At 43.3% G+C, this 18,301-nt stretch overlaps 1 protein-coding gene across 2 annotated transcripts in view; it reads right to left on the bottom strand.

Moving 5' to 3' along the window:
- LOC122946563 (scaffold attachment factor B2-like) overlaps nt 1-18,301 on the bottom strand; it is a 461,735-nt gene that overhangs the window by 192,035 nt on the left and 251,399 nt on the right. For both annotated transcript variants that reach the window (XM_044306283.1, XM_044306291.1), the window contains exon 8: nt 14,499-14,648. In XM_044306283.1, coding sequence (XP_044162218.1) covers nt 14,499-14,648 — 150 coding nt within the window. The remainder of the gene's footprint in view (nt 1-14,498; nt 14,649-18,301) is intronic.

Here is an 18,301-nt window from a genome sequence, read left to right as displayed (position 1 = left end):
TCAGAAATGGCCTCTAGCTAAGGTGGATCAAGACAGCAGCTCCCACATGAAGAAGAGGCCTCCTACTCTGGTCAGAGAATGGACTTTAATATCTCTTCAGCCAGGACTTTTTCTATTGTGGCAGATCCGTTCCCATTGGCTTACATTGTGGGTCATTACGGACCTGTTTTGCTCCGCATCCCAGGACGGAAAGCAAACTGCAGCATGAGAACGGAATGCATTTTGGAGCATTCCATTCTGTTCAGTTACTTTTTGTCCCCATTGACAATGAATGGGGACAAAACTGAAGCATTTTTTTTCCGGTATTGAGACCCTATCACGGATCTCAATACCGGAAAATATTAACGCTAGTGTGAAAGTACGCAAACCTAGAAACTATGCACAAAAAAAAACCTCCTAAATTACACTTAACTAACTTAAAGACTTAAGTTTGTGAAAGTAATTTCGAAAACAATTAGAGGAAATCCAAGTCCGAATATTACTCACGGAAGGAAATAGAGTATGATCCTGGCCAATAAAATTAAAGCCACCCATAATAGAAAAACTACAGTTTATCTATAATTCACGCAAAGATTATTAATCCCCAAGGTATAACCAATACGTTTGCCGACAATCTGAAAGTTAACTAACTGCCCCAAACGACCCCAGACCTCATTAATAAATTCCTATCCAATATCTCACTGCCTAAACTGTCTCTGGACCAACTTGCCAATTGAGCTTCCAGAAATATCACAGATAATCAAATCAACCAAAAATATCTCCAGGCCCAGATGGGTTAACCAACGAATACTTTATCTCTCCACATCTTTTAGCCACCTTCTCCCATATAATATCCACCGGAAATATACCACCTGAAATGCTCCAAAAGCCACTATAGTAGCCCTCCCTAAATCAGGAAAATCTCCTGATCAACCAGGGAATTTCCAGCCCATCTCTTATTTGAACACAAATTTAAAAATTTACTCTAAACTAGGGCTGCAACTTTTAATCAACATTATCGATAATATTCGATTACGGGATTCGTTGTCAACGAATTCAGTTATCGAATAATCATGCCATGCGGGCGGTCAGGCGCTATGTCTGCGGGTCCTTGAACTTTAAATCACTGCATCTTTATTACCTTAAAGTGAAGCTCCATTAACAGGCAGAGCGGGCGGCGACGTAACATCACTCACGTGATGCGCATGCTCCGTCTGCTTCATTCATAAAGTGGGTGGAGCAGGCGCGTCACGTGAGTAAGTGACGTTACGCCGCCGCACGCTCTGCATGTTACTGGAGCTTCATTGTAAGGTAATAAAGATGCAGTGATTTAAAGTAAAAGTTACTGCCGGTAAAGGAAAACTGCTGTGAGCGGTGGGGCTGGGGCTGTTATGGGGAGGGGGATGAGTGGATGGCACTATTATGGGGTGGGGGATCTGTGCACTGTTATGGGGAGGGGGATCTGTGGATGACACATACAGTCATGTGAAAAAATTAGGACACCCTTTGAAAGCATGTGGTTTTTTGTAACATTTTTAATAAAAGGTTATTTCATCTCCGTTTCAACAATACAGAGAGATTAAAGTAATCCAACTAAACAAAGAAAACTGAAGAAAAGTCTTTTCAAGATCTTCTGTAAATGTCATTCTACAAAAATGCCTATTCTAACTGAGGAAAAAGATAGGACACCCTTGCCCCTAATAGCGAGTGTTACCTCCTTTGGCTGAAATAACTGCAGTGAGACGGTTCTTGTAGCCATCTACCAGTCTTCGACATCGGTCTGAGGAAATTTTACCCCACTCCTCAATGCAGAACTTTTTCAGCTGTGAGATGTTTGAGGGGTTTCTTGCACGTACAGCCCTTTTCAAGTCACCCCACAGCATCTCAATGGGATTCAAATCTGGACTTTGACTTGGCCATTCCAGGACTCTCCATTTCTTCTTTTTCAGCCAATCTTTGGTTGATTTACTAGTATGTTTTGGGTCATTGTCATGTTGCATGGTCCAGTTCCGCTTCAGCTTTAATTTTCTAACTGATGGTCTCACATGTTCTTCAAGCACCTTCTGATACACAGTAGAATTCATCGTGGATTCTATGATGGTGAGCTGACCAGGTCCTGCTGCAGCAAAGCAGCCCCAAACCATGACACTTCCACCTCCATGCTTCACAGTTGGTATGAGGTTCTTTTCTTGGAATGCTGTGTTTGGTTTACGCCAAACATGTCCTCTGCTGTTGTGTCCAAATAATTCAATTTTGGACTCATCTGTCCAAAGAACATTATTCCAGAAGTCCTGGTCTTTGTCAACTTTATCTCTGGCAAATGTCAGTCTGGCCTCGATGTTTCTCTTGGAAAGCAAAGGTTTCCTCCTTGCACACCTCCCATGCAAGTTAAACTTGTACAGTCTCTTTCTGATTGTAGAGGCATGTACTTCTACATCAACAGTAGCCAGAGCCTGCTGTAGTTCTCGAGATGACACTTTAGGGTTTTTGGAGACCTCTTTTAGCATCTTGCGGTCTGCTCTTGGGGTGAACTTGCTGGGGCGACCAGTCCTGGGCATGTTGGCAGTTGTTTTGAAAGCCCTCCACTTGTAGACTATCTTCCGGACAGTGGAATGGCTGATTTCAAAATCTTTTGAGATCTTTTTAAATCCCTTCCCAGACTCATAGGCTGCTACAATCTTTTTTCTGAAGTCCTCTGACAGCTCTTTTGCTCTCACCATGGTGCTCACTCTCACTTCAACAGTCAGGAGCACACCAAACTAAATGTCTGAGGTTTAAATAGGGCAAGCCTCATTCAACATGCAGAGTAACGATCTACTAATTATGTGCACCTGGTGTGATATACCTGTGTGAGATCTGAGCCAATTTAAGAGGGAATACATGTGAGGGTGTCCTATCTTTTTCCTCAGTTAGAATAGGCATTTTTGTAGAATGACATTTACAGAAGATCTTGAAAAGACTTTTCTTCAGTTTTCTTTCTTTAGTTGGATTACTTTAATCTCTCTGTATTGTTGAAACGGAGATGAAATAACCTTTTATTAAAAATGTTACAAAAAACCACATGCTTTCAAAGGGTGTCCTAATTTTTTCACATGACTGTACAGGTCCTTCTAAAAAAAAAAAAAAAAGCATATTGTGATAAAGTTCATTATTTTCTGTAATGTACTGATAAACATTAGACTTTCATATATTTTAGATTCATTACACACCAACTGAAGTAGTTCAAACCTTTCATTGTTTTAATATTGATGATTTTGGCATACAGCTCATGAAAACCCAAATTTCCTATCTAAAAAAATTGGCGTATTTCATCCGACCAATAAAAAAAGTGTTTTTAAAACAAAAAAAGTCAACCTTCAAATAATTATGTTCAGTTATACACGGGAATCCTTTTGCAGAAGTGACTGCTTCAATGCGGCATGGCATGGAGGCAATCAGCCTGTGGCACTGCTGAGGTGTTATGGAGGCACAGGATGCTTCGATAGCGACCTTAAGCTCATCCAGAGTGTTGGGTCTTGCGTCTCTCAACTTTCTCTTCCCAATATGCCACAGATTCTCTATGGGGTTCAGGTCAGGAGAGTTGGCAGGCCAATTGAGCACAGTAATACCATGGTCAGTAAACCATTTACCAGTGGTTTTGGCACTGTGAGCAGGTGCCAGGTTGTGCTGAAAAATGAAATCATCTCCATAAAGCTTTTCAGCAGATGGAAGCATGAAGTGCTCCAAAATCTCCTGATAGCTAGCTGCATTGACCCTGCCCTTAATAAAACACAGTGGACCAACACCAGCAGCTGACATGGCACCCCAGACCATCACTGACTGTGGGTACTTGACACTGGACTTCAGGCATTTCCCTCTCCCCAGTCTTCCTCCAGACTCTGGCACCTTGATTTCCGAATGACATGCAAAATTTGCTTTCATCCGAAAAGAGTACTTTGGACCACTGAGCAACAGTCCAGTGCTGCTTCTCTGTAGCCCAGGTCAGGCGCTTCTGCCGCTGTTTCTGGTTCAAAAGTGGCTTGACCTGTGGAATGCGGCACCTGTAGCCCATTTCCTGCACACGCCTGTACACGGTGGCTCTGGATGTTTCTACTCCAGACTCAGTCCACTGCTTCTGCAGGTCCCCCAAGGTCTGGAATCGGTCCTTCTCCACAATCTTCCTCAGGGTCCGGTCACCTCTTCTCGTTGTGCAGCGTTTTCTGCCACACTTTTTCCTTCCCACAGACTTCCCACTGAGGTGCCTTGATACAGCACTCTGGGAACAGCCTATTTGTTCAGAAATTTCTTTCTGTGTCTTACCCTCTTGCTTGAGGGTGTCAATGATGGACAGCAGTCAGGTCGGCAGTCTTACCCATGATTGCGGTTTTGAGTAATGAACCAGGCTGGGAGTTTTTAAAAGCCTCAGGAATCTTTTGCAGGTGTTTAGAGTTAATTAGTTGATTCAGATGATTAGGTTAATAGCTCGTTTAGAGAACCTTTTCATGATATGCTAATTATTTTAGATAGGAATTTTGGGTTTTCATGAGCTGTATACCAAAATCATCAATATTAAAACAATAAAAGGCTTGAACTACTTCAGTTGTGTGTAATGAATCTAACATATATGAAAATCTAATGTTTATCAGTACATTACAGAAAATAATGAACTTTATCACAATATGCTAATTTTTTTAGAAGGACCTGTATATATATATATATATATTAGGGCTGCAACGATTAATCGATGTAATCGATTATATTCGATAACTGGATTCGTTGTCGACGAATCCAGTTATCGAATAATCGCCGATTCGTTGCTATTCGGGCGGGTGGGCGGTCGGGCGGGCGCTGCATCTTTATTTTACCTTTTTACAATGACGCTCCCGCTCCTGTAACAGCCAGGCAGAGCGGACCGCGGCGTAACGTCACTCACTCACGTGACAGCGCCTGCTCCGCCTCCTTCATTCATGAAGTGGGCGGAGCAGGCGCGTCACGTGATTGAGTGACGTAACGCCGCCGTCCGCTCTGCCTGGCTGTTACAGGAGCGGGAGCGTCATTGTAAAAAGGTAAAATAAAGATGCAAGCGCCGGGGCTGTTAGGGGGAAGGGGGGTCTGTGTATAGCACTGCTATGGGGAGGGGGGAGGATCTGTGTATAGCACTGCTATGGGGAGGAGGGGGGGTCTGTGTATGGCACTGCTATGGGAAGGGGGGTCTGTGCACTGTTATGAGGAAAGGGATCTGTGCACTGTTATGCCCATAACAGTGCACATATCCCCCTCTCCATAACTACGCCGTCCACAGATCCCCCATAATAGTGTCGTCCACAGATCCCCCATAAGTGTCGTCCACAGATCCCCCATAAACGCCGTCCACAGATCCCCCATAAACGCCGTCCACAGATCCCCCATAAACGCCGTCCACAGATCCCCCATAAACGCCGTCCACAGATCCCCCATAAACGCCGTCCACAGATCCCCCATAAACGCCGTCCACAGATCCCCCATAATAGTGTCGTCCACAGATCCCCCATAAACGCCGTCCACAGATCCCCCCATAAGTGTCGTCCACAGATCCCCCCATAAGTGTCGTCCACAGATCCCCCATAAGTGTCGTCCACAGATCCCCCATAAGTGTCGTCCACAGATCCCCCATAAGTGTCGTCCACAGATCCCCCATAAGTGTCGTCCACAGATCCCCCATAAGTGTCGTCCACAGATCCCCCCATAAGTGTCGTCCACAGATCCCCCCCATAAGTGTCGTCCACAGATCCCCCCATAAGTGTCGTCCACAGATCCCCCCCCATAAGTGTCGTCCACAGATCCCCCCCCATAAGTGTCGTCCACAGATCCCCCCCCATAAGTGTCGTCCACAGATCCCCCCATAAGTGTCGTCCACAGATCCCCCCATAAGTGTCGTCCACAGATCCCCCCATAAATGTCGTCCACAGATCCCCCCATAAATGTCGTCCACAGATCCCCCATAAGTGTCGTCCACAGATCCCCCATAAGTGTCGTCCACAGATCCCCCATAAGTGTCGTCCACAGATCCCCCATAATAGTGTCGTCCACAGATCCCCATAAGTGTCGTCCACAGATCCCCCATAAGTGTCGTCCACAGATCCCCCATAAGTGTCGTCCACAGATCCCCCATAAGTGTCGTCCACAGATCCCCCATAAGTGTCGTCCACAGATCCCCCATAAGTGTCGTCCACAATTTGTTTTAATATGGCCTTTGAACATAATTTTTCAAGTAAGATCATATAAACCTCTGTTTTGTAATTTTGTCGTTTTTTCCCGATTAATCGATTAATCGTAGAAATTAATCGGCAACTAATCGATTATTCAAATAATCGTTAGCTGCAGCCCTAGTGTATATAAAATATATATATATATATATATATATATATATATATATATATACACACACACATATATATATACATATACACACACACATTATATATATATATATATATATATATATATATATATATACATATATATACATACACACACGTACACACACACACACGTACACACACGTACACAAAATAAAATGTTTTTAATTCTCAATGTGGTACCAATAGAGGGCCTTGGTTGTTCCAGAGGTAACGCGGCCACTGTGTTCCTTATCTGTGAAGCACATTTCCGGCCGCGATACGTTCCGCGAGGCATCCAAATCGTCCCGCTGTTGTGACGCACTTGCGGACGAAATGCGTTCCACGGGTGGATCGCACTTCCAGTATCCGCCACTATGAAGCGGAAGTAACCGGTCAAAGGGTCTCTTGCGAAACCAAAACCGCTCTAGTCCTCAATCAATACACTTCTACTTAGCATTTTTTATCTATCATATTCAATTACTTTAGACGTCTACTAGTCTGTTTTAAGGGTGGAATGGGGCTTTCGTGCAGTGCGGCCGAGGCGCACTTCCGGTTCTGCGTTTTGAGACCGGAAGCGGAACCTCTACCGCAAGGAACAAATTTTTCATGCACTTTTAGTTTCATTATTTTTATGTTGTACCTTTTATATCTCCTATATGCATTATATTTTATTATTACAGCCGTATATAGGACAAGTTTAAAAAATAAATAAATCGACAAATAATCAATTTGGAAGTTAACGCTGTTACCCTGAACTGTGCAAATATATTAGAATCCAGGATTATAAATTATACAGACTGCTAGTCTCTGCAATAGAGCCAAGGATATCGGATCGACTATTTCAAACTAAATTCCGAATATCATCCGTCTTTTTTGTATGGCACACCTCTGATATTGGACTGAACATTTGGACGGTTTCGAATATTCCTATCCTCCACATATGCGAATTATTGGCCACATCCGCTTTTTATATATATCTAATAGGTCCTTTTTACCATTGTGCTACAGTGACTATATATATTTTAGATATTATTATTGATGTGTATGTATGTGTACTTGAATATATGTGTTTTTAATAATATAATAATTTATTTTATTCAATAAAGTACCACGGCTACCAGATATAGTGACTTTCTTTAAAACTTTCTTTTGTATAATTTCCTGCTTGTTAGATTGGGTGAATCTGCGGGCTGTGAGCACCCATCCGGGTTCCCCCATACAGTAGTGTGACCCATCACTTGTGAACCAATTTTTATTAAGGTTTTCAGCATAACATAGTTTTCAGGAACATATGATACAAGCTTATAATAAAAGGTGTTATAGGAGAGCACGCATAACATAGTACTCAAAAGTGGCAAGGCTACTTTCACACCCAATCATGGATCCTTCAGATAATACAAACGTCAGCAACCGTTCAGAACAGATCCGTTTGTATTATCTTTAACATAGACGGATGCGTATTGATCACCATTAAAAGTCAATGGAGGACGGACCCGTTTTCTATCGTCTCATAGAAATCGAATCAGTCCCCATTGACTTACACTGTGTGTAAGAACGGCTCAGTTTTGTCAGACGGACACCAAAACGTTGCAAGCAGCGTTTTGGTGTACACCTCCAAAGCGGAATGGAGACGGAACGGAGGCAAACTGATGCATTCTGAGCGGATCATTTTCCATTTAGAATGCATTAGGGCAAAACTCATTCGTTTTGGACCGCTTGTGAGAGCCCCCCAAATGGATTTAACAAATGGAAAGCCAAAACGCCAGTGTGAAAGTAGCCTATGCCACGTAACGGCTTGTGCAATGACAATTAAGAGAACATGAAATGTAACAACTGACAAAATAACAAAGATAAGGAGAGACACACCAAAAGACAAGGGGGGAGGTAAGGAGGGGGTAAGGAGATAAATGTGGACAGTCACATCTGTATGTTCTCTGAAACATCTCCGAAGAGCAGAATATGTCCCATGGGGCCTAAGTCTAAGGGTGTCAGACTGATTAGGTCCTCCATTCTCTGCTACAGTGTGATTTCTTCAAACCATTCCTCTGGTGAAGGAGGGGAGGGGAATTCCAATGTCTTGGAACAACTGCTTTTGCTGCTTGTATCATGCATTTCAAAAGTGAGTTCTTGTAAGCAGGAAAATGTAGGTCAAGTACAAAAAGTAGAGGAGTTTCAGGAGAGTTTTTTACAGGAATGACGGTCAGGTCTCCGATTGTTTGTGCACAAAGTTCCAAAAGGGGGCGTAGGACAGTAAGTACAATGCCACCAAATATGGATCATCGTACCCTCCTCTGTGTGACATCTCCAACAGTGATCTGACACTGTGGGAAACCATTTATGGAGAAGCGCGGGCACCCTGTACCATCTGGATAGGTTTTTGTAGCTTGTTTCCTGGGCTTTAATAGAGATCAGCGCTTTATTGGACAAGAGAAAACTCTTATGCCACTGGGACAGAGTAAACCTATATCCCTCTCCTAGGCCTGACAAAAAGAGGGGAGCTGTAAGGAGCGTTGGTTTATTAGATTATATACTGTTGATATGTTCCTAAATATCACTGAGGGGGGCTATGCACAATTGTTCAAATGCGGTGAGATTTCGGTGTAATGTGTGGGTCTTAGGCTACATGTACATGAACGTCGTTAGTTTCCATTCCGCTTTTTTGGTTTGGATAGGATGCAGAACCATTCATTTCAATGGGTCCGCAAAAAACAATGCATGCTGTTCGCATCAGTATGTCTGTTTTGTAGCCTGGAAAAAAATAATAGATCATGTCCTAGTCTTGTCCGTTTTAGGCATTGTTACAATGGATCTGAAAAAAAAAAACAAAAAAAAAACAAATAGCATACGTATGTCATATGCGAACCGCAAATCACATACGGCCGTGTGCACGTAGCTTTACTCAAAGAAGAGTAGAAGTGCTGTAGTTGTAGATACTCAAGGTCCCTAGCAATTGATATATGGGCTTCAGGGAGGATCCTGAAAGGATGTGGCAAAATCTAAATGGGCAAGTTTTCGTGCCCTTGAGGAAGGGGATGAGGAGAGTGCCCTGGAGGGAAGCGCAGATGGTCAGTCATTGGGACCATAGGACCTTTGGTATCAATTAGAGACGGTTTATGGACATTATTATCGCAAAGGTGTGGTAGGCCATGAAGGAAAGCCTAGGAGAGCTTGGGCATGAAGTGCCTATTAACCATGGGAGTACTGTTAAGGCGCAGGGAGAGTGGTCATGTGCTGTATGTACCCAAGATTTGGAGGTATCAGTACGCATCATGACCAGGATCCGGGCATAAGCAGCAGAATGGCGGCAGTCGTAGAATTTAATACAGCATAATGAATCGTACGTTTCTAAGAAGTCTCTAGGAGGCGCATTATGGATATCACAGAGAGTAGGCAAGGAGAGTGCTCGTTTGTGGGCAAGCTCCAAGGAGGCAACTCTCTGTAGTGCAAACTTAAGAGAATGTGCTTTCTCATTCTTGAGACGGGAGCCATGTTTTATAAGAACCCGGCACAGGACACATTTCAAGGCTTCCCATTGTATTGGAAGAGGAGTAGGATCTGCACTGTGATCAGAGAGAAAATCTGTTACAGTGGTAGCCAGGTCGGCAGCACATACCGAATCAAGGAGAGACTCATTCAGGTGCCAAGTCCACTCGTGTTTAGTGAGGAAAGGAAGGCTTAAGGGCATGGTCTGACCACAAAATATTGCCCATTTGTGTGGAGTCCAGCCACTAAAGGGCCAGTTGTTAAAGAAAGATGTAGTCTACTCGGCTATAGGAGGAGTGAAGGGCAGAGTAGAAAGTGTAGTCTTTTTCCGCCGGGTGTTGAAGGCGCCATGAGTCATAATTGTAGTTGGAGTAGTGCTCCACCAGGGTTAAAGTGGCCGCAGAATACGACTGAGGGGCAACGCCGTATTAAGCAAATCCAGAAGAAAGAAGGCCTGATTTTGGTTGGGGGTGTGGGCATTAACAAACGTGAATTCGCAGCCACCAATCAAAAGCAAAAGAATCAGGGATGGGCAGTACAGCCTAGCACCTGATGAAAAAAGATTTATGGATCTCTACGACGACTCCTTTTGTACTGTTCACCGGGTTATTTGCAAGGGGCCATGTGGTATAGTGCTGATGATGTACTCCAGGAACACCACCCTTGAAGTGTGTTTCTTTCAGACAAATAATGTGTACCTTCTGGCAATGGAAATGGTGGAGTACTTTTCAGGGGTGTTGAGGCCCTTCGCGTTGAAGGACGCTATCTTGAGTGACGTCATAGTTGGGGGGGACCACAAGGAACAAGGGGTCGGGAGACAAAAAGGAAACAAGAAAAGAGTAAAAGAAAAAACAACCACAAGGAAAAAGAGAAAAAAGAGGAGGTAGGTAACTAGCGTGACCAAAAGGTCTATGGAGACAGTCACCAGGGTCCGGACAGCTCCGGGGAAGGGTCTCAAACTATTAGGGGGAAAGTAACAGCCAGAGAAGAGCAGGCCTGCTACATTCCTTGTCAAAGTAGACTGACTATTCATTATCACCAACTGCTGAGAGAGAGAGCGAGATCAAGAGAAGCAGAGGTGCAAGGCAGAAAGAGGAAAAGAGCCATTGTGGTTATAAGGCATCAGTCCCATTTTCGAACAGCAGGCAGTCCCAAGTAACAGAGTTGGATGGGGATCCTCGTCGGGGACCAGCTGATAGTCGCCGTCGTCGTCGCCCACGAGGAGTTGACTTGGTCAGGGGTCTTAGGGCTGGCAATCTCGGAAGGAACGAGGCTGTCTCTGTGTTGTTGGAGCTGGTGGTAGGATGGATGGCCAAGGACCCTGCTCGACCGGTGGCAGGTCCAAATGTTGTAGAAAGTGTATTAAGTCAGAGGGATGACGGAGAGTAGCAACCTTATAGACCTACAAATAGGGCGAATGAACAACAACAACAGCGATAATGAATTCCACGGTCCTTTAAGAGGACCAGTAGCGGACGAAGGGCAGCTTGTTGTGACAAGGTGTGACGTGAAAGGTCCTGTAGTATCATAATGGAGGCCCCTTCATGAGACATAGGGGAGGATTGTCAAGCTTTGTTTAGGATTTGCTCTTTAATGACATAGAAGTGAATTCTGCAGATGATGTCTCTTGATTTGGTGCCATCAGGATCAGGATGTCTAAGGGCTCTAGGCGCTCTGTCAATCTCTATGTGAGAGTTTGGCGGGCGTCCTAGAATTCAATTAAATTTTCTCACGATTGTGGGCAGTAGGTCCACCGTCGTTATGGATTCTGTTAGACCTCTAATCCGTATATTGTTACAGCGACTACAGTTTTCTGTATCATCCAGATGTTGTTGTTGGGCATTAAGTTGGTCATAAGTTTGGGCCTTAACTTATAGAGCTTGAACAGTTGCAGCCAGAACTGCATTAATTCTAGTGTCAAGCGCAGTCAGCTCAGAGCAGACCTAGGAGAATTAATTTTTGCATTCTTGTAGGATGTTGGTAGCAAAGCTGGACAGGTCCGCTTTAGAAGGTAGAGATCAAATAAGAGTACGCAAATCTGCCATGGTTGGCGGTCTGGAATCTTCATCAAATAGGTCTGCAGAGGGTGGAAGTCTCAAGGAGGGGTGCAGGGAGAATCCCTGAAGGGGCACAGCTATAAGGTCAGTCGTGACCTTGGATCCTAGAGAGGTTGCTCCAGATGACTGGATGGGTGTCGTCCCATGAGGATCCGGTGGACCAGCGTGGGGATGCAGCCAGGGAGAATCCAGGGGAGTGGGAATAGGGGGAGAAGAAACGGAGCGTAGATTGATTGGGGGACCCTTGGTGGCGGTCCAAGGGTTGCCCCTGGAGATGGGGACCCAGGTGTGGCGACGGATGATCACAGGGGGCCCCCTGATGCATGTCTGAATTGGTTAGCACAACAAGTGCTTTAGATGTATGCCCACTGGGCCAGAAAGGGTTGACTGGGGGTCTCAAAGTAGAGTCCACTGAAATGGCAGGGCTGGTGGCCTTTGGTGCTGCGGCCTGTGAGTAGGGGGGTGAGCCCCCAGGACTAACAGGGTGTGCAGCCATAACTGATGGTGCTGGAGAGAAATGCAGGGATTCTGTCAATTGGATGACGGCAGAGCCAAAGCACACATGTGGAGAGCGCGGAACAGGAGTAGCCGGGGAGATCTAGTCTGGGCTGTGGGTCTGTAACTGGAGGTCAAGCGGAGGTAAGTATGGAAGGCACTGGCGCTGAGCAGCGCCTACATAGATGTGAAGCAGGGCTCCCAAGTGTTCCATGCAGCGCTTATGAGGAGCGAATGGCCCGATGCCATGACCATCTTTGGAATGCATGGCGCGGCAGTGGAGAGTGGGGGCTGGTGAGGCAGACTGCAGCTTGAATAAGCTGGGCATGTCGCCTTGAGAGGATGTCAGGGGAGCCGATGGTCTGGCTCTACCCTTTTTAAAAAGTCTTTCCCATCAGGAGTAGCTGGTGTGGGGTAAATTCGCCAGGGAAGAAGCAGAGCGCGTCCTTACTTGCTCATGGCTGGCCATGCCCCCGGAAGGACAGTATTTTTAACAACCTTTGCAACTGAAGCATCTATCATAGGAATTGTATCCCACTTGTAGCACCTTTTTAAACCTCTAGGTAGTACAGTTCTTTTATCAGAGCTATTCCACTCTTCAATCATCCTATGTAGGTTTTTATGTACAGGAAAAACCCTCCTCTGTCCTCCCCCAAGCCTCCAAACATTGAGTCTTGTACAGATTCGTGGTTTTTTTGTATCCTCTATTTCCATACTACTAAGAATGGCTTTTAATAAAGGGTCAAGATCCTCATTAGAATCTTTTATTTTTTTTAATCGTCTTCTAAACCAGAATCTTCATGCTCCCCTTCCTTCTTATCAGAAGTCTCCATAATTACAGAGTCCTCAGATGTCAGAAGATGATAATTCTTTTCCTGTTTTCCTCATGTTTTCTTTTGTTTTTTGTTTTTTTTATATATATATATTTTTTTTAGGTAATAGATTATGAGAAATTTGCCATGGCCATGGCATTTCATGCTTAACCATAGCTCTGATGTCATTTATAGAGACAGGAACTTAAACGCCTTCGCAGATTGTCCCCCTAGACTAAATAAATCTGTTCCCCAGGAAAGAAAAACTATGAAAATACTGAAAAAAAACATGTTATAAATAATCTCTTAAATGCCTTTTAATTAAGTATTAAAGGGTTTCTCTGGGAATTACGGTAACAAAATAAAATGAATGAATATACCTAAATATTACATTATTATAAATGTATTCCCAAATATCTATCATTAGTTATAATGGCTCATTTTGTCTAAGGCGCTATCATCAGGGAAAATAAAATGGCCACTGTCCTATTGGCACAAAAAAAACTTGTCCTAATCTCACAGCAGGACAAGTTACTTCACAACACAGAGCTAAAGAGCTGCCCCCTCCTCCTCCCTCTTACTTGTCAGGGATTATAATCCTGAATACAGCTCATAATATTTTCAGCTGAGTGTCTATAGGAATGGAATGCATGGTGAGAGATATAGTACAGACAGGAGGTGTGGCTAATGAGCAGAAGCACTTGTATGCAGTCTCCATTACCACAGCCTGTCCTGTCTGTCCTCTTCGTACTTCATGTCTCCTTATGAAATCCATTCCCACAGAAATTTTGATAAAGATCAGCTGTATTCAGGATGATAATCCCTGACAAGTAAAAGTAGGATAAGGCATCTCTTTAGCTCAGTGTTGTGAGGTAACTTGTCCTGTGTGTGATTAGGACAGGTTTTTTATGTACTAATAGGATGGTAGTCATTTTATTTCTCCTAATGATTTCTCCCCAGAGAAAACAAGGAATTATAACTAATACAATATATTTGGGAATAGATTTAAAATAAAGTAAAATTTTCAAATTTTTATTTTCTTAATTCCTGGAGAACCCTTTAAGTTGTTTTTTTTTATTGCTTTTAATTTTTTTTTACTAATGTATTTTTTGCATACTGCTCTTAAAGAGGACCGTTTACCAGTTTTTACTTTATAAACGCAATATCTCACACTGTAGCCCATGTTCAGTAGATGTCATATCAATAATTTTCTTCATATGCTTCTCCGTTGCGCCACAAAATGAACCAAAAAGGAATTTCATAAAAACACAACCAATCATTAATTTGAACAGCAAAAGAACACAAATACTTGCCTTTTCCACTGAAATCATTCTTCCATGAAGTTCTGTTCTGTGAAGATGGTTAATGCATTTTGTTGCATCTTCCGAGGACGACATAGTCACAAATCCATAACAGCGTGCTCCAGGACTTCGAGCATTAGTTACCACCTTTGCACCAACAACCTAAAAGAGTTTGAAATCAAAATTATTGATCGAAGTTTAACAAAAGATTACTTACAGACAGACCAGGTCTGCCTGCAGATGTGGTGGTAGAGTGGTGCATGCCCAAGCAACACGCTTTCATTGCACAAGCCACACAGCCTACATTTCTTTAACCCCTTAGTGATCACAATGAGCTTTTCTATTTGGATTACTAAGGGACTAGGGTCATCCATGTAGTGGAGAGCAGGAGCTCTATTCTCAAATGACTCCTGCTACAACGGCCTGAATTGGCACATGCCCGAATCCCAGGCATTTAAAGAGGACCTTTTACCTGGAAAAACATTGTGAACTAAGTATACAGACAGGGAGAGCGGCGCCCAGGGATCTCACTGCACTTACTATTATCCCTGGGCGCAACTCCGTTCGGCCGCTGTGCCCTCCGGTATCTTCGCTCACTTGGTTATAGTAGGTGGAGACTGCCCTTGTTCTGCTGGGCTTTTCCTTCTCCCATGTTGTAGTGCTGGCCAATCGCAGCGCAGAGCTCACAGTCTGGGAGAAAAAAAACTGAGGAGACACCCAGTAGAACAAAGGCAGACTCTGCCTACTATAACCAAGTCCCCGCAGATACTGGAGGACATCGCGGCCGAACGAAGCGGCGCCAAGGGATAATAGTAAGTGCAGTGAGATCCCTGGGCGCCGCTCTCCATGTCTGTATACTTAGTTCACAATGTTTTTCCAGGTGAAAGGTCCTCTCTAACGCTAAAAAGACCTTCATGATCAAGCCAGATTTTAGAAATCTGGCATGTGTGACTTTATCAGAGAATAACTTATTAAAAGTATTGAATATCCAAGTAATTCTGACATTGTTTTTTCCTCACATATTGTACTTTATTCAGGTGCTAACATTAGACCTATACAATTTGCATATATTCACTAAAAACAAAAAAAAAAAGTGACTTAAAATGCATTTTTCCATATTTTAAGTGCAATGTCACATTTATACATACTATACAAAAAATGTATATATTTCCATATGAATATTTATTTTAGAATAGGTTAAGGTTTACGCTTTTTTTTTATTTTTATTATATTTTTTTTATTTAAACTAGGGATGAACGAATTTTATATATAAAAAAATTGTTTTCCTGTAATGTTCTGGTATTTACTGAATTGCGTTATGGATTCCGTTACCCTGGACCATAATGCAATTCCATGATGGAATAAATAACGGAATGCCTTTAGAGGCATTTCGTTATATTTTCCGTCATAATAGAAGTATATGGCCTGCCTAACGGATCCGTCCGGTTTCCGTTATGCTGGAGTCATTGAATTGCATTATAGTCCGTGGTAACGGAATCCATAACGCAATTCGGTAAATACCACAACATGACCCAAAAACTATTTACATAACATGCAATTCGCTCATCCCTACTTACAACCAAATTTTTTTAATTTTGAAATACAATATACCAAATTTGCAGGGACACACAGGTGTCAGAATGATTGAAAACCAAAGTGGCAACATTTTGAATACTATACCGCTCTATTTTTTCAAAATTTATTTTATAAATTTAGTTAAACCTTTACGTATTCCACAGGAATTGAAGCAAAATGGAGGTAAAATTTTTCCATTTTAATCCATTTTTCATGTAACACGAAAACAAGCCTCAGCGATTATAACTCTGATTCTGCAGTTTACAAAAACAACTCTTATGTGATTTTAAGTTTTTATAAGGGGACATGGCAGGGTACAAAAATGAATGAGCGCCATATGGATTTTGAAGTGCAGGATAATAGGAAAAAAGCACTTTCTTACTCATTTTCTCCTGAATATGGCAACATTCCATATGTGGTCATCAACTGCAGTATGGGCAAATGAGGGCATAGTGAGCACTCTGACCCAACTCATAGAATTTAGAAAAAAAAAGAAATAATTAAAATATATATTTTTTCCGATAAAATATTGCATTAGCCCCAATTTTTCATTTTAACAAACTGAAACAGGAGAAACCCCCCCCCCCCCCCCTTCCCCCCCGATCCTCTCCTGAACACAGCCATACCCCCATTGGTCATAAACTGTTGTATGGGCACACAGCAGGACTCAGAAGAGATGGAGTGCCATACAGCTTTTGGTGGGCAGTTTTCACTGTAATGGTTATTAGCACCATGTTGCATTTCTAGAGACCATGAGGTGTCAGTATAGTAGAAATCCTCAATAAGTTTGAGAAAATTACACCCCTCTAGGAATTTTTCGAGGCATGTAGTTAGCATTTTTAAGTACATAGGTGTTTCAAAGAATTTTTGAAAAATGGGGACATGTGTAGAGGGAAGTGGTATATTTATTATAATATATATGTAATTTTCAAAATGGGGCAACTGTTTGAGGATTTCCACTATACTGGTACCTCAGGGTCTCTTGAAATGCAAAATGGTGCTAAAAACCATTACAGTGAAAACTGCCCACCAAAAGCTGTATGGCAATCCATCCCTTCTGAGTCCTGCTGTGTTCACAGGATTGCGCAGTATTCAAGTTTAACTACAGCCTGCCAGCGCTGATCATTGGCTGGCAGGCTGTAGATTTTTAAAAGAACCAATCAAATAGGTATATCAGATGCTATTTTGTAAATAGCGTCTGATATACCTGCTACTCTGGTGGACCCTTTTGCTTGGATCGACCACCAGAGGACACAGGCAGCTCTGTAAGTAGCACCAAGCACCACACACACACACACATTACACCCCCCCCCCCACCCCCAGTCACTTATTAACCCCTTATTAACCCCTGATCACCCCCCTGTCATTGATCAACCCCCTGTAAGGGTCCCTTATCACCGCCAGTTAGTTAGCTACTTGTTAGGTAGTTAGTGCCCAGCCAGTCTCTGATTAGTCGCTGATTAGAGTCATCACTGTCACTAATCAGCACTAGTACTATATAGTATCTGTAAGTGATCAAGACTGATCCCAATCAGATCTATATCAGTACATTAGGGCCACCTTAGGTTCTACAAAAAACGCAGTGTTCGCCCGATCAGGCCTGATCTTGTGCCCACACTTGCGTTCAGTCCGCCCCACCGCAGTGACAGAATTTGTTTTTTTCTGATCACTGTAAAAATACAGCAAAATCGCTGCGGCACTATAAAGATCACTTTTTAGCTTTTTGGATCTTTATTAGCGATCGCAGCTTTACTTCGCAAGCACTCCTTTTTTACTAGGCAGGTGTGCTCTTTTTCCTGGGTAGTCTCAGAGGAATACCGCCTAAACTTAGTCTAATTTGACTAAAATGTCAAAAAAGGGGTATTCCGCTGAAGAGGCTTACAGGATTCTGGCCCTGATGGATGAAAGATGGGGACGCCTCGCCCCAGTGGTTCAGAATATGAACCTGTAGACAGCAGTGGCACTCTAACCGCTAGTAAAGATGACGAGGTTAAGGTCCCTGCTATGGTCGGGCGTCCCCGACCCCATGTCAGTGTTCTGCATACACTGCGTGATGAGCCTGATTTGCAGCAGAGTGGTGCTAGTGCTGATCTTGTTTATGGTGCGGCATACACCAGCAGCGCAGCACATCCTGGACTTTCTACCAGCACTGCCATATTCCCTGGTGAAGTGGCGAGCACCAGAAGGGCAGTTCAAGCTGGTACGGTGGCACGTGCAGTAACTCCCCCGTCGCAGCCACC

The sequence above is a fragment of the Bufo gargarizans genome, chromosome 1 (genome assembly GCF_014858855.1).
Source record: "Bufo gargarizans isolate SCDJY-AF-19 chromosome 1, ASM1485885v1, whole genome shotgun sequence".
NCBI classification, from domain to species: Eukaryota; Metazoa; Chordata; class Amphibia; order Anura; family Bufonidae; genus Bufo; species Bufo gargarizans.
This window is presented reverse-complemented; position numbering and strand designations above follow the sequence as displayed.